Raw genomic sequence first — 24,293 nt, forward strand, 5'->3', positions numbered from 1 at the left:
ACAAATGATTGTGACTGAACAATACCATTAAACTGTTTCTATGCATCCTAGAATACAGATAACCTAACAGTTAAGAGCATTGGGCCAGTAACTGAAAGGTCGCTGGTTCGAATCCCTGAGCCGGCAAGGTGGAAACACCTGCCGTTCTGCCCTTGAGCAAGGCAGTTAACCCCCAACAACAGCTGCTCCCCCGGGTGCCGATGACGTTGACGTCTATTTAAAGCAGCCCCCCCGCACCTTTCCGATTCTGAGGGGTTAGGTTAAGTGCTGAAGACACATTTCGGTTGAATGCAGTTAGTGTGACTGACTAGGTATCCCCTTTCCCTACATTCAATTAGGCCTGTCCGTCGTTTCTAGTTTTGCAAAGGAAACTAGTCCTTCAGTCCCAAGATTGAGGAGACCTAGTGAAAGTAAACTAAAAATAGAAGGTATTCTGTGGTCTCGGGAGCCCTGTAGTGAAAGCCTTCCAGGCTCAGCACCGTACAGTACCGAGTAGTCCACGAACACACACTGCTGCTCCCCAACAGGTTTTGCCTTTTAAAAATATTGGGAGCAGGAATTGTGCAAAAAGCATAGGGAACCAGCACTGTTCATGCACCATTTGAGAACTTCAAATATGGAGAAAGAGAGTCATTTAAACGGAGAGATAGGGAGATGGCGAGAGAAGACTAATGTTCTGTCCTCTGCTGTCTGTCTGTGGCAGTGATCGATTTTCCTTATTTATTTGTTCAAGGAGGCGGTGAACACGTCCATGTCTAGGCAATTTCCTGTGAAAGGCCAGGCTGCTGTGGCTCGTGACTAGAGTGACTCTTCACTGAACCTGAAGCTACCACTGGTTGTTGGGCTTGTTTAGGTGTATTTACCCAGCATTTTATAGGTAGGGCCATACACCAGACCTGGGTTCAAATACTATTTCAATTATTTCAGTTTCACATTCATTTCAAAGTAAGTTTTCAGATATTATGTATTTGAAAATACAAGTAGTTGAATATTGGAATGTTTTTGGAAATATTCATACACAGACAAGTGTATTTTCAAATACAAATATGCAATTGAACCCTATCAGTCCCGAGACCCCAGCAAAAATTGCCTTTTCATTTATCTGCGTGTCCCTTATATTTAGCCTCACAATTAAGTGTTTTTCCATTTTCTTTTCAGCACAACCAACGCTACATGTAGAACACAAAACAATTTGACATAAATAGTTGCATTCATGAGTTTTATTGACAAATGTAACAAAAAAAAATATATATATATATATATATATATGCAAGAATATGCATATAATTGACAGATTAGGATAGAAAACACTCTAAAGTTTCCAAAACTGTCAACATTTTATCTGAGTTAAACAGAACTGATATTGCAGGCTAAAACCTGAGGAAAATCCAATCAGGAAGTGCCCCTGTTTTTTGAAACCTCTCTGTTGTTATGCATTCATATTGCCCATTTAAAGAGATATCAACCAGATTCCCTTTTCTATGGCTTCCCTAAGGTGTCAACAGCCTTTAGACATAGTTTCAGGCTTTTATTTTGAAGAATGAGCGCGAACGACCACATTGCGTAAGTGGATAGGTGGGGGCTCTCAGAGTGAGTTGTGCACAAAAGAGAAAGGCGGCCATTGTTACTCCCGGTCCTAGTGAAAAGCCAGCTGTCCCGGTTGATATATTATCGAATAGATATTTGAAAAACACCCTGAGGATTGATTATAAAAAAACGTTTGACATTTTTCTGTGGACATTATGGATATAATTTGGAATTTTTGTCTGCGTTGTCGTGACCACTCTTTCCGGTGGATTCCTGGGCATAACGCACCAAACTAACGGAGGTATTTGGATATAAAAAAATATCTTTATGGAACAAAAGGAACATTTGTTGTCTAACTGGGAGTCTCGTGAGTGAAAACATCCGAAGATCATCAAAGGTAAACGATTAATTTGATTGCTTTTCTGATTTTCGTGACCAAGTTACCTGATGCTAAGTGTAGTTATTGTTTTGTCGAGCGATCGATAAACTTACACAAACGCTTGTATTGCTTTCGCTGTAAAGCATCATTTCAAAATCTGAGACGACAGGTGGATTAATGTCTCAAGACTGATGTCTTGAGATGTTGCTTCAATATATCCACTAAATGTTCCTTCCTCATGAAGCTGTCTATTTTATGAACCAGTCCCTCCTACAGCAAAGCACCTCCACAACATGATGCTGCCACCCCCGTGCTTCACGGTTGGGGTGGTGTTCTCCGGCTTGCAAGCCTCCCCTTTTTCCCTCCAAATATAATGGTCATTATGGCCAAGCAGTTCTATTTTTGTATCATCAGACCAGAGGACATTTCTCCAGAAAGTACGATCTTTGTCCACATGTGCAGTTGCAAACCGTAGTCTGGCTTTTTTTATGGCGGTTTTGGAGCAGTGGCTTCTTCCTTGCTGAGCGGCCTTTCAGGTTATGTCAATATAGAACTTGTTGTACTGTGGATATAGATACTTTTGTACCCGTTTTCTCCAGCATCTTGACAAGGTCCTTTGCTGCTGTTCTGGGATTGATTTGCACTTTTCGCACCAAAGTACGTTCATCTTTAGGAGACAGAACGCATCTCCTTCCTGAGCGGTATGATGGCTGCGTGGTCCCATGGTGTTTATACTAGCGTACTGTTTTTGTACAGATGAACGTGGTACCTTCAGGCATTTGAAAATTGCTCCCAAGGATGAACCAGACTTGGGTAGGTCTACAATTTCTTTCTGAGGACTTGGCTGATTTCTTCAGATTTTTCCCATGATGTCAAGCAAAGAGGCACTGAGTTTGAAGGTAGGCCTTGAAATACATCCACAGGTACACCTCCAATTGACTCAAATTATGTCAATTAGCCTATCAGAGGCTTATAAAGCCATGACATAATTTTCTGGAATTTTCCAAGCTGTTTAATGGCACAGTTATCTTAGTGTATGTAAACCCACTGGAATTGTAAGTGAATTATAAGTGGAATAATCTGTCTGTAAACAGTTGTTGGAAAAATTACTTGTCATGCACAAAGTAGATGTCCTAACTGACCTGCCAAAACTATAGTTTGTTAACAATACATTTGTGGAGTGGTTAAAATGAGTTTTAATTACTCCAACCTAAGTTTATGTAAACTTCTGACTTCAACTGTAGATGACCTAGAGCCAGTGGGTTTGGCAACGAATATGAAATGAGGGCCAGCCAACGAGAGCATACAGGTCGCAGTGGTGGGTAGTATATGGGGCTTTGGTGACAAAACGGTTGGCACTGTGATAGACTACATCCAATTTGCTGAGTAGAGTGTTGGAGTCATTTTGTAAATGACATCGCCGAAGTCAAAATCGGTAGGATAGTCAGGAGGGTATGTTTAGCAGCATAAGTGAAGGAGGCTTTGTTGTGAAATAGGAAGCCGATTCTAGATTGGAGATGCTTAATGTGAGTCTGGAAGTTGAGTTTACAGTCTAACCAGAACCTAGGTATTTTGTCATTTTCCACATATTCTAAGTTAGGACCGTCCAGAGTAGTGATGCTACATGGGCGGGCGGGTGCAGGCAGCGGTCGGTTGAAGAGCATGCATTTAGTTTTATTTGTATTTAAGAGCAGTTGGAGGCCACGGAAGGAGTGTTGTATGGCATTGAAGCTCGTCTGGAGGTTTGTTAACACAGTGTCCAAAGAAGGGCAAGAAGTATACAAGAATGGTGTCGTCTTCGTAGAGGTGGATCAGAGAATCACCAGCAGCAAGAGCGACATCATTGATATATACATAGAAAGGAGTCGGCCCGAGAATTGAACCCTCTGGCACCCCCATAGAGACTGCCAGAGGTCCGGACAACCTGCCTTACAACAGGCCTACAAGCCCTCATTCCAGCCTCTCTCAGCCTATTGCGGACAGTCTGAGCACTGATGGAGGGATTGTGCGTTCCTGGTGTAACTCAGGCAGTTGTTGTTGCCATCCTGTACCTGGCTCGCAGGTGTGATGTTTGGAGGTACCGATCCTGTGCAGGTGTTACATGTGGTCTGCCACTACGATCAGCTGTCCGTCCTGTCTCCCTGTAGTGCTGTTTTAGGCGTCTCGCAGTACAGACATTGCAATTTATTGCCCTGTTCACATCTGCAGTCCTCATGTCTCCTTGCAGCATGCCTAAGGCATGTTCACGCAGATGAGCAGGGACCCTGGGCATCTTTCTTTTGGTGTTTTTCCAGAGTCCATAGAAAGGCCTCTTTAGTGTCCTAAGTTTTCATAACTGTGACCTTAATTGCCTACCGTCTGTAAGCTGTTAGTGTCTTTAAAAACCGTTCCACAGGTGCATGTTCATACATTTTTTATGGTTCATTGAACAAGCATGGGAAACAGTGTTTAAACCCTTTACAATGAAGATTTGTGAAGTTATTTGGATTATTACGAATTATCTTTGAAAGACAGGGTCCTGAAAAAGGGACGTTTCTTTTTTTGCTGAGTTTATTAGTTTATGCATCGTAATGTCTGTAAACAATTTGTCTTTTCTTAGGAAGTGTCTAAAATAAATGGTGTTAGCCGCTAATGCTAATCATTAGTTATCTGGCTAAATCAATTGAGGCCAGAGAAAAAAATAGGTAAAAAAATAAGGAAAATTGCACAGCATCACGTCAGCTAGGCAAGAATGAAGGCTACCCGACACTCACTTTTAAGTTGAACGCCATGTTTCTTCTCAAATCCATAGGACATAAAACAATATAGAGATAAGATAGATATCTATTTTGAGAAATTACATGTAGTATTTTCATATTTTAGCATACACTTTTCATAATGCGAAATTCCTGCAGTCAGCACATGACCACTCGCGCAGAGGCATTGATTGCTCTGGCTACTAAAAGCAAACACTATTTACACAATAAACATACAATCAAATATGCTATTTTGTCGTCTATGGATTAATTGGGCGGTAAACCAAATAGAAACTGATTATGGGGCATGTGACTTCAATGAACTGAATGATGAAGAGGGGGATTTTAAATTTGATTGATCTAAATGGAGGGTGAAGAGGATGATTGAATTTAGAACAATAGTGTAACGATAAAGAGAAGTGGGCAGGCGCTCTAATTAATTTATTATGAAAGCCAGGAAATGGTAGTCTATATAATCTCCCCTCAGAGAGTCAAATCAGACACTGAGAACAACATACAATGTGTGTAGTTCACAATAGCAAGCCGAACCAAACTAATGGACACACTGACCGCATTGCAAATGCTGCAGAATTTAGATGGATTGGAGTCAGATGGAGGATCGGATATTGAGCTTGAAATCGATTCTTCTTTATCTGATTCCTACGTTGACTTCGAGCATCCGCCTGTGATGCCTGAGCCTCGTCGCAGTTAAACCAGAACTGAGCCAACTGAGACCTGCTCTCCCGCTTCCCCAAGCACCACAGCTCCCACTCGGGAAAAATAAGACACAATGTCAAGTCGGCAGGTGTACACAAAACAAGGCCCATGAAAACTGCAGTGCAACCAATTTGTTTGTGGGGCAAAACCCTGAACCTGTGCTGTGGACCCAAAACATAAAAAGAAGCCAGATTTGATTCATGCGTAAAGGCACAGGTATAAGGGCACAATATAGTGTCCAATACAATCAACAAATGTTTTTTTTTTTTATCTTGTCATTAATATATTTCTTTATGCAAATAATCCTTTACAATAGTTTATTAACTATTTATCAAGGGTTGGTGCTTATGTTTGCGCACCTTGCAGGTTGACATGCAAAAGTGGACTCCGGCAACGTTCTCAGCAGGTACTTATATACTGAAAGGCCATCAAGATGATTCGATACGTATTGAAGTCCGATACGATACAGAAACTAGACGTTTTAGTTTGAAACGATTCAGTTTGATTCGGGGAACGAATCCATGTGATGATCTCATCACCCACTAATTAATTTGTCATTTTTGCAGATGAAAAGTGTTCGAGCTAGTAATTTATCAATATTTATTTTTAAAAAATTTGCTATGACAAAGCCAATGAATATATAGCACAACTTTGGATTTCACCCGTCTCCTCATAATCAAATGGTTTAGACCTGTGGTCACCAACCTTTTCTGAGCCGAGATCACTTTCTGAACCAAAAGACAGGCTGAGATCTAACGCTCAGATTTTTTTTAAACATGATGCTTAAAAAAAAATGTAAACCTATGCAACAATAACATATTAAAAACAGTTCTGTAGCAATGAGGTTTGTGCAGTAGGCTATAGGCTCAATACATTATCACGACATATAAGTAAGTTATTCTTGAATTGCCCTGCCAATGTTGTGATTTTCTGACCATTGTAAAATGATATGATCACCCTGGTAATATAGAATGTGTTTTATTACTTGTGAGGCATAATTGAAATCATTTGCGTCTATTTTATTTTATACTTTTCTTTTTACTGGACTGCGTCTGATGCAGCCCAGCATCGCCAAGCGCTACATTGACCATCGGATGCTTCTGATCAGTCTCGGAGGAGGGAGAGATGAGTCATGTCACACTTCAGTATTACTGTTGTTACTCGTATGATCACAGAGCGTGAAATACTCCTCGATATTAGAAACGCGCTGCTAATAACAACGCAAGTCTATCGATAGCGTGAGTGGCTAGCGAGATGGTGTTTTATGGCTTATAAAGTGTTGACAGTGCTGAATAAAATCTTAAACATGAACTCATAAAAACAGCAGCTCTTTGCTGTATTTGTTGACAGTCACTAGTCATGTTTTTTTTTATTTTACACAGTAGACGACTATCAATTTCGCTGTGGGCTAGTGAAAGCTGCAGACACAGTGATCTGAGCTATTTGATTGGCCAGCCGTAGGCCTATAGGTACACTTGCTTTTCTCCGGGCCTGCATGATAGCTGGAGTTTGTACCTTCAGACTCATTATATGGTTCAGAATGAACACTTAAACTGCCCAGCAGCTGAATCAAGTGCACCTAACCCAAACTGTGCAAAACTTTTTACAGAAGTGTTTGGTGATCGACTAGGAAACCCTTGCATATCGGTGAATCCTTACATCCCTATTGCTTGAATATACCACAACCCTCGGGCCTTATTGCTTAATTAGACTTTAGTTTGACTGTAACAGCTAGCCAAACTGCATTAGACATGAAATATCTTAGGAAAGACCATTCTGGTTCTTCTTTCATTATGTATTGTATGAGTGGAAACCTAATGGATAAACAGTCTAAAACCTCAAACACCTGTATAATCTTTGAATTTCATGTAGCTCACCAAATCAAAGGTCTGTTTGCCATAGAGAGTGGGTGAAAGTTTTCCCTTTGGCAAAGTGCTTTCGTGTCCCTTTTTGCAGTTTTAGTGTATTCATTATATGTCTTCTTGTTCACAGATCTGCACCAACATTTTGCGGACTCTTCCGCCTAGTGACAACCCCGATTTTGACCCAGAGGAGGACGAGCCCACTCTAGAAGCCTCATGGCCACACATACAGGTAAAACCATGTCACTTTAATTTGACCTCTTCTTAGCTTTTCTTTATGTATGTTTTATACCTGTTAGTATGAGCTTTATGTACAATTCATGTACCTTTTCATAGATTTGTATTTTATTTACTTTTTCCAGCTTGTCTATGAGTTCCTTCTACGATTCTTGGAGAACCCAGACTTTCAGCCCAGCATCGCCAAGCGCTACATTGATCAGAAGTTCGTGCTGCAGGTAAGCATCGCATCTGATGTCACACTGACCTGTTAATGACCCTTATCCTCTCAGATTTCATGCCGTCATCGTCAGTCACTGAAATGGCCACATGACATCACCATCAGTAGGGGTGTATTCAATAGAAAGCAAATTTCCGAAAACATTCAACTTGAGCAATAAGAAACTGTTGTTTTTGTTGCATAATGTGTTCTGTTGAAAAACGTTTTGCTGTGTTTGCTATGGTGTATAGGGATGTTCCAAATAGACCATTTAAAAAATAAGTTTCAACTGCCATTTTATTATCGGTTTTCAGTTAAAGCGATAAGAAACATTCATAGAATTCAACGTGAATTCAGAGCGTTAAGCATTGCACCTGTACTACAATTACTGTACCTCAATTTCACCTTGGAAAGTTTGCATTTAATTCTCATTTAACTTCTCAAAGTATTACCATACAGGACTTTGCTGCTGTCACTTGCCTTTCTCTGCCATTTTCCAACTGTTAACGATGACGAAGTAGGGGTGGAGAAATCGACTCCTAAGAATCGTCTCCTAAGATTCAGTATTTTGGGAACAACTTCCGAGAAAACAAAATACTTGCATCTTTCATAGCAAGCTAGCGAGGGACTGAGAGAGAGGGGAGGGGCACAGTAAAGGCATATCGGCCACCAGGCAGACAGTCAGAACCGTGTACTAGGCCTGTCTTATCAGCAATCAAAAGCTGGAATGCTGGAATGCTGTATCTCGCAATTTCTTGGGATGCTATGTCTCACAACTTCAATAAAGCAGGGCCTATTATCAATGAATATGCTAGGATATTGAGATAAGTTGAGCCTTGCGCTTCATCGCTCTTAGTTGTTTTGGAAATTGACCCACTATGCTGTTTCTTTCTGCATCTATGCCCAATATATTTTTGGTTAGGGATTTTTCTTAACATTAAGGATCCCAATTTTGCTTAATAGTGTGCACTAACGAATACACCCCTGGTCTGTCAGTGTTGCTCAAAGCTATTGTATTGATTCACCAAATATTGTAGAGACTAATTTCCTGTTGTTTACTGTGTTAGTTCTATGTGGAACTAAAGTGTACACACAGACCCAAAAAGACAGGCCTGGCAGCATTACAAGCCTCAGACTGACTGTTAAACATCTACTCTTCGGATTTGGATAATCATTTGAGAAATTAATCTGTTTTGTAAGCGGTCATGTTGATTTAGTTTAAACGAAAATGGCACCAACTTCCTTTCCTGTTTTTTGTTCGAGAGCATCAAGTTCAGAGTATGAAAGACCAAAATGTTTTGATTATATCTCCTGGCAGTTATCAAAACCAGTTATTTTAACATGACATCTTCTGAACGTCAGTTGGAGGCATGTGGTGTCCCTTTGGAGGACGTCATCTTACAACAACTTCTACATTTCTTCAGTGTCAGTCTCAGCATTTAGCCTAGTTTGTCATGGTTTTGTCTGCCATGATGACAGACAGTCCTCGTATGCTTCGGCTTGGTATTCCAGGATCTATACCGTCATATTAATTTGGCACCAAATGGTAGAAAACAGACAAACTGGGAGATACGACCTGAACTGTCAATAACAAACGCAGGTGTTCACATTTTGTAATTAAACGTTTTGCTACAATGTGCCCTAATGAATACAACCCAGTCTCACCCTTGCAGGAGAAACCTACCGGGGCTGTGCTGTGCGTATTTATCGAGCCGTCCTGCTTTCCCCAGGGCAAGGGAGCGAACAGGGACTAATACTACGGCCTGGAATGTTGGCTGAGCTGCAGCATCCAAGGTGCTCAGGCTAAATTTCCATGATGCGAGTGGTGTCGTGGGGAGCTTTGAATAGCTCCCTGTTTATATTGCAGGAAGAGAAAAGGGGACTGTGGTCAGAGAGAGGCTCGGGAAGAGGAACAGAGGGAGGGCAGAACAAGCCCAGTTTTTTTTGTAGTGTCAGTGCTTTCCCCTGTCTCTCTGTAAGCTTGTTAGAGACAGATCTGGACATGGGAGAGGGACTGTATGATATCGATATGCTCACAGTGGAACTGATGGTTAGAATGTGTTTAATTTAATCTTGGTGAGCATTTTAGAAATATTTGTCTGGGGAAAATGCATCCCTCTGCGAATGTTTAGCTCATTGATAGTCTTCAAAAGAGAGTGTGTGTGTGTGTGTGTGTGCGCGCACGTGTGTACTACAGTATGTGAGTGCATGCAGAGCGGAAGAAAGTACAGCCCTGTCATTACCGTAGTTACGGAGGTGTTGTCACCACAGTACGGCTTCCTGTGAGTCTGCTGATACTGGACAAAAAACTCTACCAAAACATCAACATGAAAGCCTTGAATGTGTCATATTTTCCCAAATATTCATTTTGATTAAATTATATCATCAATTGGCTTGAAGTATTTCCAGGCGTTGTACAATGCTTTCAAAAAGAATTCACACCCCTTTACATTAAAAATGTATTAAATTGATATGTTGGTCACTGGCCTACACACAAGGCCCTATAATGTCAAAGTGGAATGATGTTTTTTTAAATTTGTACAAATTCATTTAAAAGGAAAATCTGAAATGTTTTCTGCCAATAAGTATTCAATCCCTTATGGCAAGTAAATTAGTTCAGGAATAAAAATGTGCTTAACAAGTCACATAATAGGTTGCATGGACTACAGATCCTTGTGACATGGGGCTGTGCATTATCATGCTGAAACATAAGGTGATGGCGGCAGATGAATGGCACGACGAAGGGCCTCCAAGATCTCGTCACGGTATCTCTGTGCATTCAAATTGCCATCAATAAAATGCAATTGTGTTCATTGTCCGTAGCTTATGCTTGACCATACCATAACCCCATCGCCACCATCGGAGACTGTTCACAACGTTGACATCAGCAAACTGCTCACTCACACGACACCATACATGTGGTCTGCAGTTGTGAGGCCCGTTGGACGTACTGCCAAATCCTCTAAAACGTTGGAGGCAGCTTATGGTAGAGAAATTAACATTCAATTCTCTGGCAACAGCTCTGGAGGACATTCCTGCAGTCAGCATGCCAATTACACGCTCCCTCAAAACTTGAGACATCTGTGGCATTGTGTTGTGTGACAAAACTACACATTTTAGTGGCCTTTTATTGTCCCCCAGTACAAGGTGATCATGCTGTTTAATCATTTTCTTGATATGCCACACCTGTCAGGTGGATGGATTATCTTGGCAAAGGAGAAATGCTTTTTAAATGTAAAACCAAAATCTAAAACAAAATTTGAAAGAAATAAGCTTTTTGTGCAAATGGACAATTTCTGGGATCTTTTATTTCAGCTCATGAAACATGGGACCAACACTTTACACGTTGCTTTTATATTTTGTTCAGTGTAAAAGGCATGTAATGATCTAAACCTAATCCAGCTAGAGACTAAGTCTACACGGCCCAACCCTAAAGATCCTTCAAAGCCCACTCTGATTTGGTCTTATTTCAACGAATATACCAGAGAAATATGTTTCTACTGGTGTCTTCGCCCAAGACATTGGTGACCATTGCCCAGTTGTTTGTGTTACAAATGTGAGAATACAAAAATCTAAACCTCGTGTCATCAAAGAGGAACTTTAAAACCTTCAGTGAACAAGCTTTTTTATTTTAGTGACCTTTGATTGTATTTCAGCTATCCCTGAACCTGATTTAGCTTTGAGCCTTTTTGCAGGTGAACTTCAATACTATTGTAGATATTCATGCTCCCTTAAAAAAAATTAAAGGTTGAAGGTAGATTGAATGCCTGGTTTTATTCTGGAATTTTCAGTCATTCATAAAAGAGATGATGCTTGGATCAAGACCAGGGAACACGGGCTTTGGCCCAGACTGGCAAGCTTTTAAGCAACTGAGGAATCATTGTGAAAGACGAATCAGAAAGGCTAAATCTGATATTATTTAACCGCTCATTCGGATTGGGATCGTGGCTAAATTCTGAGAAACTTTCAAGTCCCTGTATGGTTCTACTTCCTCCTCTCTGCCACAACAAATTAATTCAGACACTGGCCTCATTATGGGAAAAAAATGCCAGAATTTATGTATTTAATCTAGGCCTGACCCCATTTAGTCGACTGGTCGATTGTTTGGTCAATAGGCTGTTGCTCGACTGAGATTTCTTTAGTCGAGCAGTAGCAAAAGAAAAAACACTCATCATTGTGTACAAGACACCTGTCTGATTTGCTCCTGTCTTAGTGGACTAATCCATTGTGGAGACCGTGGGGATGGCACAGTGCATCACTCTAAGACATGTGCTACTGAAATTGTATATGGTTATTTACATAAGAGCAATGGTGCAAAACTAAAAAAATATATATAATTTTATAACAAATGTGGTTTCTCCCATTTGCTGTTCTTAAACATCAGTGCGCTGTTGAATTGGCACCTTTTCCTAGTTGCTATGTGCTTAACATAGAACAATGTGGCGGGACAGCAGTTGAGTTAAGAGACGAGAAAACAGCCCTTACCTTAATTGTCTAAGAAAAGTGAGGAGAGAGGAAACGACAAGTTAATTTGGTCTATAATCAACAGCCTAACTGTTAAATGTGTCTAGCTTTATAAATCATCCATAGACGGTGCATTCGGAAAGTATTCAGACCTCTTGACTTATTATTATTACGTTATAGCCTTATTCTAAAATGCGTTAAATTGTCCCCCCCCCCCTCATCAATCTACACACAATACCCCATAATGAAAAGGAAAAACTGTTTTTTATACATTTTTGCAAATGTGGACTCCAATCAAGTTGTAGAAACATCTCAAGGATGATCAATGGAAACAGGATGCACCTGAGCTCAATTTCAAGTTTCATAGCAAAGGGCCTGAATGCTTATTTAAATAAGGTCTTTCTTTTTTATATATACATTTGCAAACTTCTACAAATCAGTTTTTGCTTTGTAATTACAGGGTATTGTGTGTAGATTGAGGGAGGAAAACATATTTAATACATTTTAGAATAAGGCTGTAACAACAAAATGTGGAAAAAGTCAAGGGGTCTGAATACTTTCCGAATACACTTAAAGGGGAACTGCACCCGCTGATTTGGCTTTGTTTCTTGGCTTGCTCCTGAAAAAATGTTGGCGGCCATGACATAAGCCAAACGTGAGTTGGCTTAGTGGTGTGGTATAATGTGAGTGTTTCTTGGGTGTGTCCTTAACACCTCCAAGACACCCATCTGTCAGAACCTTGCCCGCGGGCTGTTTCCCCCCACTCAATCACAACAAACAAACCTCCTGCGGGTTGAGTTCAATAACAACAGGCCCATGTATGGTGAGATGCCGAAGGAAGCTTTGAATAGGTCAGTAGCCTACGGAGTAGTATGAGAAGAATACCATTGCTGAATTTATGTTGATATAAAAAAATAAGTGTTTTGATAACTTTCAAATGTAGTAGCAAGTCCATGTAGAACAAACAACCCTTTACATAATACCATAGAAGCAGTGTTCTGTTAATATAACAACGTGCACCTTTCATGTTTCTTTGTCATTGTAATACAGATACTGTGCCAATCAGAATTTTTGTCTGGTGGTAATGGGGCTGTCTTGGCAAACATGTCAGTGGTCATTTTATTTATTTATTTATTTTATTTCACCTTTATTTAACCAGGTAGGCAAGTTGAGAACAAGTTCTCATTTACAATTGCGACCTGGCCAAGATAAAGCAAAGCAGTTCGACACATACAACGACAGAGTTACACATGGAGTAAAACAAACATACAGTCAATAATACAGTATAAACAAGTCTATATACAATGTGAGCAAATGAGGTGAGATAAGGGAGGTAAAGGCAAAAAGGCCATGGTGGCAAAGTAGATACAATATAGCAAGTAAAACACTGGAATGGTAGATTTGCAATGGGAGAATGTGCAAAGTAGAAATAAAAATAATGGGGGTGCAAAGGAGCAAAATAAATACATAAATAAAATACAGTAGGGAAAGAGGTAGTTGTTTGGGCTAAATTATAGGTGGGCTATGTACAGGTGCAGTAATCTGTGAGCTGCTCTGACAGTTGGTGCTTAAAGCTAGTGAGGGAGATAAGTGTTTCCAGTTTCAGAGATTTTTGTAGTTCGTTCCAGTCATTGGCAGCAGAGAACTGGAAGGAGAGGCGGCCAAAGAAAGAATTGGTTTTGGGGGTGACTAGAGAGATATACCTGCTGGAGCGTGTGCTACAGGTGGGAGATGCAATGGTGACCAGCGAGCTGAGATAAGGGGGGACTTTACCTAGCAGGGTCTTGTAGATGACATGGAGCCAGTGGGTTTGGCGACGAGTATGAAGCGAGGGCCAGCCAACGAGAGCGTACAGGTCGACAAAACGGATTGCACTGTGATAGACTGCATCCAATTTGTTGAGTAGGGTATTGGAGGCTATTTTGTAAATTACTTCGCCAAAGTCGAGGATTGGTAGGATGGTCAGTTTTACAAGGGTATGTTTGGCAGCATGAGTGAAGGATGCTTTGTTGCGAAATAGGAAGCCAATTCTAGATTTAACTTTGGATTGGAGATGTTTGATATGGGTCTGGAAGGAGAGTTTACAGTCTAACCAGACACCTAAGTATTTGTAGTTGTCCACGTATTCTAAGTCAGAGCCGTCCAGAGTAGTAATGTTGGACATGCGGGTAGGTACAGGTAGCGATCGGTTGAAGAGCATGCATTTAGTTTTACTTGTATTCAAGAGCAATTGGAGGCCACGGAAGGAGAGTTGTATGGCATTGAAGCTTGCCTGGAGGGTTGTTAACACAGTATCCAAAGAAGGGCCAGAAGTATACAGAATGGTGTCGTCTGCATAGAGGTGGATCAGAGACTCACCAGCAGCAAGAGCGACCTCATTGATGTATACAGAGAAGAGAGTCGGTCCAAGAATTGAACCCTGTGGCACCCCCATAGACTGCCAGAGGTCCGGACAGCAGACCCTCCGATTTGACACACTGAACTCTATCAGAGAAGTAGTTGGTGAACCAGGCGAGGCAATCATTTGAGAAACCAAGGCTGTCGAGTCTGCCGATGAGGATGTGGATCATACCTTCCTGTGTAGTGTCCCCTATACAACAAGAGTTCCCTGATCCTGGTGCAGAATACACAGGGTTTCTCCCTCCCCATATTGACTGATACCATTAAATTCAATAATGCATGGCAATGCAAGTAAAAGTTGTCTAGTAAAATGTTAATACCGAGTGCTAAGTCTCTCTCCATTCACAGACATCAGTATCAAGCCCATCTGCCAGTCTGAATTTAATCAGATCATCTTGCAAACCTCCACGTGCTGGCTCCATACATGTTGCTGTGAACACATAAACACATAGTCACTGTTTTTTTTATTTTTTTTATTTTTTACCAATGGCAGTGACCCACAAACAGGTACTATGTTGAAGTTTGAACAGGTCAGATAAAACCTACCCAATGATGGTCTCCCCATCAAACGACTGAGGCTGCCGTCTGGCAAAAGCATCTCCAGTCCATCTGTAGAAATAAGCAGAGGTCATCAGTGGCACATGGAATGAAACGGGTGTTGCTATTAGTGAACATTTGTGCTGTACTGTATTAGTAATCACCTCATAGTGGGATGTGTTGAGTGACACGTCTCTCTGCATCTCATGCATGTGTAAACGCATACACACAGTCACTGTTCTATTACCAATGGCATTTAGGGATAGGTGATATCTGACACACAAACATATACTATGTTGAATTTTGAACAGGTCAGACTAAACCTACCTAATTCTGTTCTCCCCAACAATCATTGTTGGTTAGCAGGCAAGAGGTGAGGTCTTTACCAGAGCCCCATTGATGGGAATTATCTTTGGAGGTCGCTAAACCATTTCAATCACATTGCTGGACATGCTATGATACCCGCCTTTGCTCTTTCTGGTAGGTCTCTGCATCCATTCATCACCAGGGGATCAGTCGGGCACACAAATGTGCACGTTGTCGAACAGAAAAAGTCAACAATTGTCATCATCCCTCAATTATCAACATAGCTCGAGAAATAACGTAATCTCATTTGGAAGCTAATTCTATGCTTTACGGATGTAGACTGACTGGCTTCAGATTGGATTAGATTCAGGCTGGTGACGCTGTTACATTATGCAACCTACTGTGACATGTTTTGTTATGTCCCTGGGTCGGTTTGAGTCTGTTGCTGCATGTTGTTTGCTGTTGTAGTCAGACATTAGTTAGCTAGTACCACCATAGATGCATCCCATATTTATTCGTGTCTCTCAGAGGCTGTGGCGGTTTTGTCTAAATTGCACTAACTTAGTGGCATGGAAATACGATTACATTGCTAAAGTAGGCAAATGATTAGTAGGAAACAACTTTGCCGTATTATGTCGTCAAATTTACTTTAGAGAGATGGCAATGTTGTCATTACTGTTACTAGCAAAGTTCATACTGCACCTAAAGTCAATCTGGCGACATCACTATCATGACGAAAGATTTTACTGCTCATTAACGTTATTTGCCGGATTTCGAAGTTATGGTGTTTCCAAGCCATCTGAGTTGTATTGAGGTAGGCTAAGGTTAGGTAGCTAGCTTGCTAGCGATATTGATTATCAACAAGTACATAACCAGCAGTCTATGATTTACCTACTGGTACACTCACCACCACTGGAGACCAACGAACTCCAACCACCTATTCCGCAGGACAGGATCCTTTGGCAGGGCATGCCGACCACGATCCTTTGAAGGTGTTGGAGGCGACGTAACATAATCTAACAGAAACAAGGGAGCCCCATTCAATGAAGGGACGCGAAGTGGGTGGACGAGTGATATGCACTTGGAGCTTGACAAAAGGGAGCATGATTTGTTGACATAATTGTAATCCAAACCCAACCTTCATTTTGCTCATGATGCACAGAGGTTCCAAACTGTTTTTTAGATGAGACCGATTGTATGACTTAAATGATCCTACTTACACTTTGAAGTTCATTTTGACACTAGAATACATGTTTGACTAGATGCCACACAGGCCGTTTTCAAAGGGATTAGTTGTTTTTTAGAGGCAGTCGGTCTTTAAAGGCTTCTGCTGTGGTAGGATCAGAATGTTCATGTCTTCACTCTCAGCTCTGTGCTTGTCAGGGCAGGGGGACTGGGAGAGCGAGCCTGATGGGACAAACAACATGGCAGGGGAATCACTCGGGACATTCTGTTCTTACCGACTGGCTGGCTGATTTGCTGACTGACTGGTGTTAGTGAGGAGTTATTCTCAGCTGCCCCGGCCGTATCCTGAACCTGAACAGGCCCTTTGCTGTTGAACAAGTCATTTAGTCACTTCAAAAGATGCATCGCTGTGCTAGAACTGAACTGAAATCTATTATGAGTCATGCATTCAAAGTAGGCCTACATTAGCATTTTCTTTCTCTGTTCCCTTTCTCACTTTTTACACTTACTCTATTTTTACACTGTTTCGGGTTTGGGTGTGTGCGCACACAAGCAATTTTGTACCTTTAGGTATTGTTAACCAGTATTGCATTTGCTCCCTGTATATAACATAGGTTAGGATACGGACTGTAGAAAGAGGCTGTTTGTGTGAGTCTAATCCCTATAATTAGATGTATGCTGTGAACCTCTTAGGGTGGCCCTATGTGTTGGCAAAACATAAAACACTTACAGTGTAACAGGTCAGATAAAACACTTACGGCCTCCATACGTTCCCTCTGTTCTCCCCCGCCTAATGCACGGTTAGCCTGTCCAGGCAGATATTTCTCTGTGAGAGCCCACTGAGTGGTCTTCTTTTGTTTGTGTCCCAAATGGCACCCCATTCCCTACTACTTTTGACCTCGGCCCATAGGGTTCTGGTCAAAAGTAGTGCACTAAATTTGGGACAGAAGCGGTGCATCTGATTGAGCCGTTCCCATGCAGGGAGGTTATTATTTAACTGTACCGTCACATCAAGTGCAGGCAGCGAAAGGATAGAGAGCTGCAGGCAGGCCAGGCGGGCAGTTTTCACCTTGGAGCACAGACTGAGGCTCAGCCGGGGCAGAGAGGAAGGATGCACTAGAGGTCACGACCTCCCCGTGGATACACCCCGCTTGTTTATGTCGACGCTCCAGACCCACTTCCTCCTTCCCTCCCTCTCTCGGCCTTCTCAATAAATGTACTGCACACAGCTACAGTGTAGACTGTACATGCATTATAGCACACTCATAATAAGTATGTCTACACCTCTCTCAAATGCATGCATGTGCATAGTGTGTACGCACAGCACACACACAGCCCGGGGGTGCGATAACTTTTCGACACCTTTCTGTAAGCTTCTCTCAGAGAGTGCTGCTGCACATAAACAGACCTGATGAGGACCAGTCATTTTGTTTATGCAGCATTCTCCTTCAAACCCGGTCTCGGTGGGTGTCGGGGCTTGACACAAAAACATAGATCTGTTGTTCTGCTTCCCGATCGATATCATGAGGTGTTAAATTGAGCTCAACACTGCTTTCTATGAATTTTAGCAGAACGTAGCTCTTTGCTTTGCCTCTTTTATCTGCAGTTGCAGGTAGTCTTAGATCTGCAGAGAAAATAACTATACTTTGAGTGTAGGTTTTAGGGGGGGGGGGAACCTCGTCATTTCAGTTGAACCATCAGTAACTACACTTTTTCAGAGAGAATTGACCTTGCTGGAGGTTGGTTGGAACACAGGCCGTAATGTCAGAGTGACTTTGTGCACTGATTGACTCATTTCAAAGCAGCCGTACTGTGTTTGAACACGGCGCCAAAGGCAATTAAGAGAAACCGCTGTGCTAGCTTGGTGCCTTGACATTGTCAGAGGCAGAGGACATGGAAGGCGGCATTTAAGACAACTGGGTCCTGTTCTGTAATGGAGAAAATGTATTGAAACAGTGTGCACTACGGTGTGCACTACTGAACACGACATTGGATAGGATCGTTCTGTACTTTAGCACCAATCGTGTAATACAGTAGTCTCTATTCCACTCTACTCTCAGAATGTTTTATAGTTCAACTTCATACTGTTAAACGTGTAGATTGACAATGACTAACTCACAGTAAAGTGTCCCTCTGGGCGCTTTGTGTAAGAGACATGGGGCTCTTCTTGGGTGACCTTGTAGGACAGAACATATGTTCGGATGAACACCATCCGCTCAGCTCCTAATGCTGCTGTAACATAACAGACATAGCAAAGGTCAAGTTCAGGACAAACTGCATTAGCCGCTGGGTGAAATCCCACTGGTCTGGTCTTGATTATCATTGATGGTGATTGAATATTGACCCTGGCCTCCTGCATGGCTTAATCATAGCCTGGAAGGGGACACATCCCAATAATACTAAGCAGCAGCATCCTTTCATATGGCCTATTTCCTTGTGCTCGCTGATTTAAACAGACTTGATGGAGTCCTGTCGAATCAGTGCAGGGTTACAGTAAGTACATGGCAAAGGAAACCATGAATAGTATTGGGATGAAGCCTCGTAGTATCTTTGTGTCTGCAACAAGGGAGTGTGCTGCGTTTGGTGTCAGGCTGGGGGAGGAAGGCAGGACTAATTGTGGCACTTCTCTGCTGGAATGGCGACCCTGTCATTGTGGTGCTGGCAACCCCATAGAAAGACGAAGCCCACATTTTAGGACCCTCCCGAGATCAGAGCTAGCTAGTCTATTCCTCTGAGCTCAGTGGCATATTTCTAAACGGCTCCGCTCCTTTAAAGAGTAACGTTATAGTACTAATGACTCATCATACTGAAGGATGGAAATAGCCTTTTTCTATGCCAAGGGTTTTATCTATATACAATATGGTGTCTCCATGTGCATGTTATAAAAGTGGTCGATGGCTGCAATAAGATATGATTTGATTATGTCCACTCTTTGCTTAAATGACTACTAGCGGGCATATAGTGGATTATATGTGTTGCATTTGATGATAGTTTCAACTAAAGCTTACAACCTCTGTCTTTAAATGATGTTTATTTTATTTTTATACCACCCTCTGTAGGTGTGACTTGGACCTGTGTATGTTTAGGCTTCTATTTGTTTCTGGTAACAGAGGACCTTTGCACAGCATCTATAAAATAAAATCTAAGCTAAACACCACTGTCACCATGGAGAGAGACAGAGCCGTCAGAAACAAAACTTTCTATTCTAGCTTTGGGAATGACACTGGGAAGGTAGTCTAAGTTGATGTCCTCTTTTTATGTCCCTCTCTCTCTCTCTGTCTCCTCTTTGTCCATGGCAGCTCCTGGAACTGTTTGACAGTGAGGACCCCCGGGAGAGGGACTTCCTGAAGACTGTCCTGCATCGGATCTACGGGAAGTTCCTGGGGTTGCGGGCTTTCATCAGGAAGCAGATCAACAACATCTTCTTGCGGTGAGTGAATAGTGAAGTGCCCCTCGTTCACCGGAACAAACAGCAGGGCATCCTTCAAAGACCCACACAGGGATCCTTAAAACTGGGTTCAAATCCCCCGCAGCTCAGCCCATAAAAAGTCCATGGCCGTATTCATTAGGGCCTACGGTAGCAAAATGTTTCACAACGGAATAGAAATGAACATTTCTCATTGGAAGAGTTCAGGTAGTCCCGCCGTGTTTCAGTCCATTTTCCTCCGCTTGTTGCCTAATGAATACGACCCTTGTGTTTTTCTCCAGTTGGCTCCTTTTACAATGCCACCACTGACCACCACCTCCTTTCAAACTGCAACCACCCGTATGTCTCTGAAAGCCCACACCTGTCAGTTAGTTTCCCCTCTTCTTTCTGTCAATGCCCTGGCTGAGAAGGGGAACTGTGCTGCTGTGAGTGTTTCCTTGGCAGGCTTTCCCAGCCATGCTCTTTTAGACAGAAACAGCAGCAGCGGCTTGGGGACAACTGATAGATGGGAAATTATCATGACTATCTCTGTCAGACCCCACTGCACATCTGTTGTCAGTGCAGAGGAAATGTCCTTTGGTCATAGGGTCAAAAGTCAAATGTGATTCTCATAATGGATAGTTTCAGACTTTCGAGATGCAGTGCTATGATGACAGTAGAGTCATTATTTTGGATTGCAATGATGTTGAGCCTTTCTCAATCCTTCGGGCTCCACTCCTAACCCCAAACATAATGTCTCATCTCAAGTCACGACCACTAGCAAAACTGTACCTCCATTCACATTACTCAAGTATAGTAAAATAATTAAATAATCATGAGACACAGAAGCACAGCAGAGATTCCTGTTGCTGTGGTTACAGAGAAACGCTTTACTCCTTGTTGATTGAGGGAGGAGCCCACTCAACGTTGGCCACCAGGATTAAAAATGACATCGGAGGGCATTCAAGTGCTCCATTAGAGCCTCCATGCCCACTGCACAGTCTGACTGGCAGGGCTGTACCAACGGCTTCCAGACAGCCCAAAATGGGTCACTCAAAAATAAAAATCATTGTTTGGGGGTGGGGGGGAGCTCTGTTTGGGCTGTTGGGTCTACTGCTCTGCTTTCTGCAAATGAGGTAGGGGGGGTTAGTTGAGTTAGGAGCACTACAGTGGCTGAGCACATTTCACAGCTTTTACCCGTTGTGATTCGACTCAGTGAGCATCAAAGTCAGCAGAGGGAGCCATTTTAGCCTTCCTAATGCACTGTCTCTCTCTCTCTGCTCCATTGTGTCCCATCAGAACCATACGCTCCTGTAGTCTCTGTGTAGTCATTTGAAGTTTGATTGTGGTTTGTGTTGTCTGATTCTGGTAGGTTCATCTACGAAACCGATCACTTCAATGGAGTGGCCGAGCTCCTGGAGATACTGGGGAGGTGAGTCCAGAGATTTTTGGTGTGATTTCAAGCATGCATCGACAAAATCAACATACATGTTATCACACGTTATCAAGCATCTTTGACTCTAGCTGCATGTTGCACAAAACTGCAGTAGCACAGCAAGCACATGACATTATATTAGGTGGAACTAGGACATGAAACCTTGTACACTCATGCCATAATATCTCCATTTTACCTGATTTACTCATATCGCTACACTAGAGGTTCCCTTGAGTGCTTCTACAGGCTGCTCTGCTGTTAACATCTTAACACCACAGAATTATGTGAATCTCAGTTGCACTGCGGACCTCTGTCCTTTTCAACTATTTGAGTTAAGGTCATCTGGGGGCGCTTCCTGTTAAAAGAAAAATTAAGCTTTGTTATTTTGTTCCACAGTGAAATGTCTCCCTGGTTCTACCTATGAATACTCATCTCTCTCTGCCTCTCAGACCACCCACCCTGTGTGTGTGTACAGTCTCTCATGCATGCGTGTTTGCTTCTCAAGGCGATGATTGGAGTGTTGTATTTGTATATCTGCAGCATCATCAATGGCTTTGCACTGCCGTTGAAGGCGGAACACAAGCAGTTCCTGATGAAGGTGCTCATCCCCATGCACACCGGCAAAGGACTGGCCCTGTTCCACGCACAGGTAACCAAACACCTTATACAAGATCAATAAATAACCCATTTTAAGAATTTGCTTTAACTACTCTCTCTCAGTAGACAACCGCTCTTCTGTTTTTAGCACCTATCTAAATCTGAGAAATGTAACTGGCATTATGTGGAATTATAGGTCAAATGTTATACAATATCATGACATAGTAATTAGCTTAGCTAGCCGTTTGTACTGTCAGGTCAGTCTTTTTGAACAGTAGATGATGTAGAAGCCTGTGTAATCATAACTCATGAGCTAAAATGAACTGTGCTCTGAAAAAAGCCTTGGATAACAGTGCCTTCTAGAGGCCGTATTATACACTTGAAAGCTCTGATAGGGTTGTATGCACTGAGTGTACAAAACATTCCATAACATAGACTGACCAGGGGAAATCTATGATCCCTTATTGATGTCAACTGTTAAATCCACTTCAATCAGTGTAGATTAAGGGGAGGAGACTGGTTAAAGAATGATTTTTAAGCCTTGAGACATGTATGTGTGCTATTCAAAGGGTGAATGGGCTTTTGAACAGGGTATGGTAAAAGATACCAGGATCACCGGTTTGAGTGTGTCAAGAACTGCATTGCTGCTGGATTTTATACGCTCAACAGTTTCCCGTGTGTATCAAAAATGTTCAACCACCCAAAGGACATCCAGCAAACTTAACATAACTGTGGGAAACATTGGAGTCAACATGAGCCACCATCCCTGTGGACCGCTTGACACCTTGTAGAGTCCATACCCTGACGAATTGAGGCTGTTCTGAGGGGAAAAGGTGGTGCAACTCAATATTAGGAAGGTGTTCCTAATGTTTTATACACTCGGTGTATAGTACACACCTCATTGGAATGTTTATGTTAACATTAAATACATAAACTCACTTGCCTGTTCTTTGTCCTTTCAGCTGGCCTACTGTGTTGTCCAGTTCCTGGAGAAGGACCCCACCCTCACTGAGCCGGTACTCTAACTAACTAACTAACTAACTAACATTCCTTACAATCTACTATGGAGACACTAGGTTCCCATAAGAAAAAGTAATATATGGCTCTATATATATATATATATTATATATATATACAGTGCCTTGCGAAAGTATTCGGCCCCCTTGAACTTTGCGACCTTTTGCCACATTTCAGGCTTCAAACATAAAGATATAAAACTGTATTTTTTTGTGAAGAATCAGCAACAAGTGGGACACAATCATGAAGTGGAACGACATTTATTGGATATTTCAAACATTTTTAACAAATCAAAAACTTAAAAATTGGGCGTGCAAAATTATTCAGCCCCTTTACTTTCAGTGCAGCAAACTCTCTACAGAAGTTCAGTGAGGATCTCTGAATGATCCAATGTTGACCTAAATGACTAATGATGATAAATACAATCCACCTGTGTGTAATCAAGTCTCCGTATAAATGCACCTGCACTGTGATAGTCTCAGAGGTCCGTTAAAAGCGCAGAGAGCATCATGAAGAACAAGGAACACACCAGGCAGGTCCGAGATACTGTTGTGAAGAAGTTTAAAGCCGGATTTGGATACAAAAAGATTTCCCAAGCTTTAAACATCCCAAGGAGCACTGTGCAAGCGATAATATTGAAATGGAAGGAGTATCAGACCACTGCAAATCTACCAAGACCTGGCCGTCCCTCTAAACTTTCAGCTCATACAAGGAGAAGACTGATCAGAGATGCAGCCAAGAGGCTGATCACTCTGGATGAACTGCAGAGATCTACAGCTGAGGTGGGAGACTCTGTCCATAGGACAACAATCAGTCGCATATTGCACAAATCTGGCCTTTATGGAAGAGTGGCAAGAAGAAAGCCATTTCTTAATGATATCCATAAAAAGTGTTGTTTAAAGTTTGCCACAAGCCACCTGGGAGACACACCAAACATGTGGAAGAAGGTGCTCTGGTCAGATGAAACCAAAATGGAACTTTTTGGCAACAATGCAAAACGTTATGTTTGGCATAAAAGCAACACAGCTGAACACACCATCCCCACTGTCAAACATGGTGGTGGCAGCATCAAGGTTTGGGCCTGCTTTTCTTCAGCAGGGACAGGGAAGATGGTTAAAATTGATGGGAAGATGGATGGAGAAATACAGGACCATTCTGGAAGAAAACCTGATGGAGTCTGCAAAAGACCTGAGACTGGGACGGAGATTTGTCTTCCAACAAGACAATGATCCAAAACATAAAGCAAAATCTACAATGGAATGGTTCAAAAATTAACATTTCCAGGTGTTA

At 42.0% G+C, this 24,293-nt stretch overlaps 1 protein-coding gene across 1 annotated transcript in view; it reads left to right on the plus strand.

The window, feature by feature from the left end:
* Window positions 1-24,293, plus strand: part of LOC139406967 (serine/threonine-protein phosphatase 2A 56 kDa regulatory subunit alpha isoform-like) — a 118,576-nt gene that overhangs the window by 79,432 nt on the left and 14,851 nt on the right. The window contains exons 3-8 of the mRNA XM_071150185.1: window positions 7,351-7,452; window positions 7,583-7,675; window positions 19,848-19,978; window positions 21,327-21,386; window positions 21,930-22,038; window positions 22,949-23,002. Coding sequence (XP_071006286.1) covers window positions 7,351-7,452; window positions 7,583-7,675; window positions 19,848-19,978; window positions 21,327-21,386; window positions 21,930-22,038; window positions 22,949-23,002 — 549 coding nt within the window. The remainder of the gene's footprint in view (window positions 1-7,350; window positions 7,453-7,582; window positions 7,676-19,847; window positions 19,979-21,326; window positions 21,387-21,929; window positions 22,039-22,948; window positions 23,003-24,293) is intronic.

The sequence above is a fragment of the Oncorhynchus clarkii genome, chromosome 4 (assembly GCF_045791955.1).
Source record: "Oncorhynchus clarkii lewisi isolate Uvic-CL-2024 chromosome 4, UVic_Ocla_1.0, whole genome shotgun sequence".
NCBI lineage: Eukaryota > Metazoa > Chordata > Actinopteri > Salmoniformes > Salmonidae > Oncorhynchus > Oncorhynchus clarkii.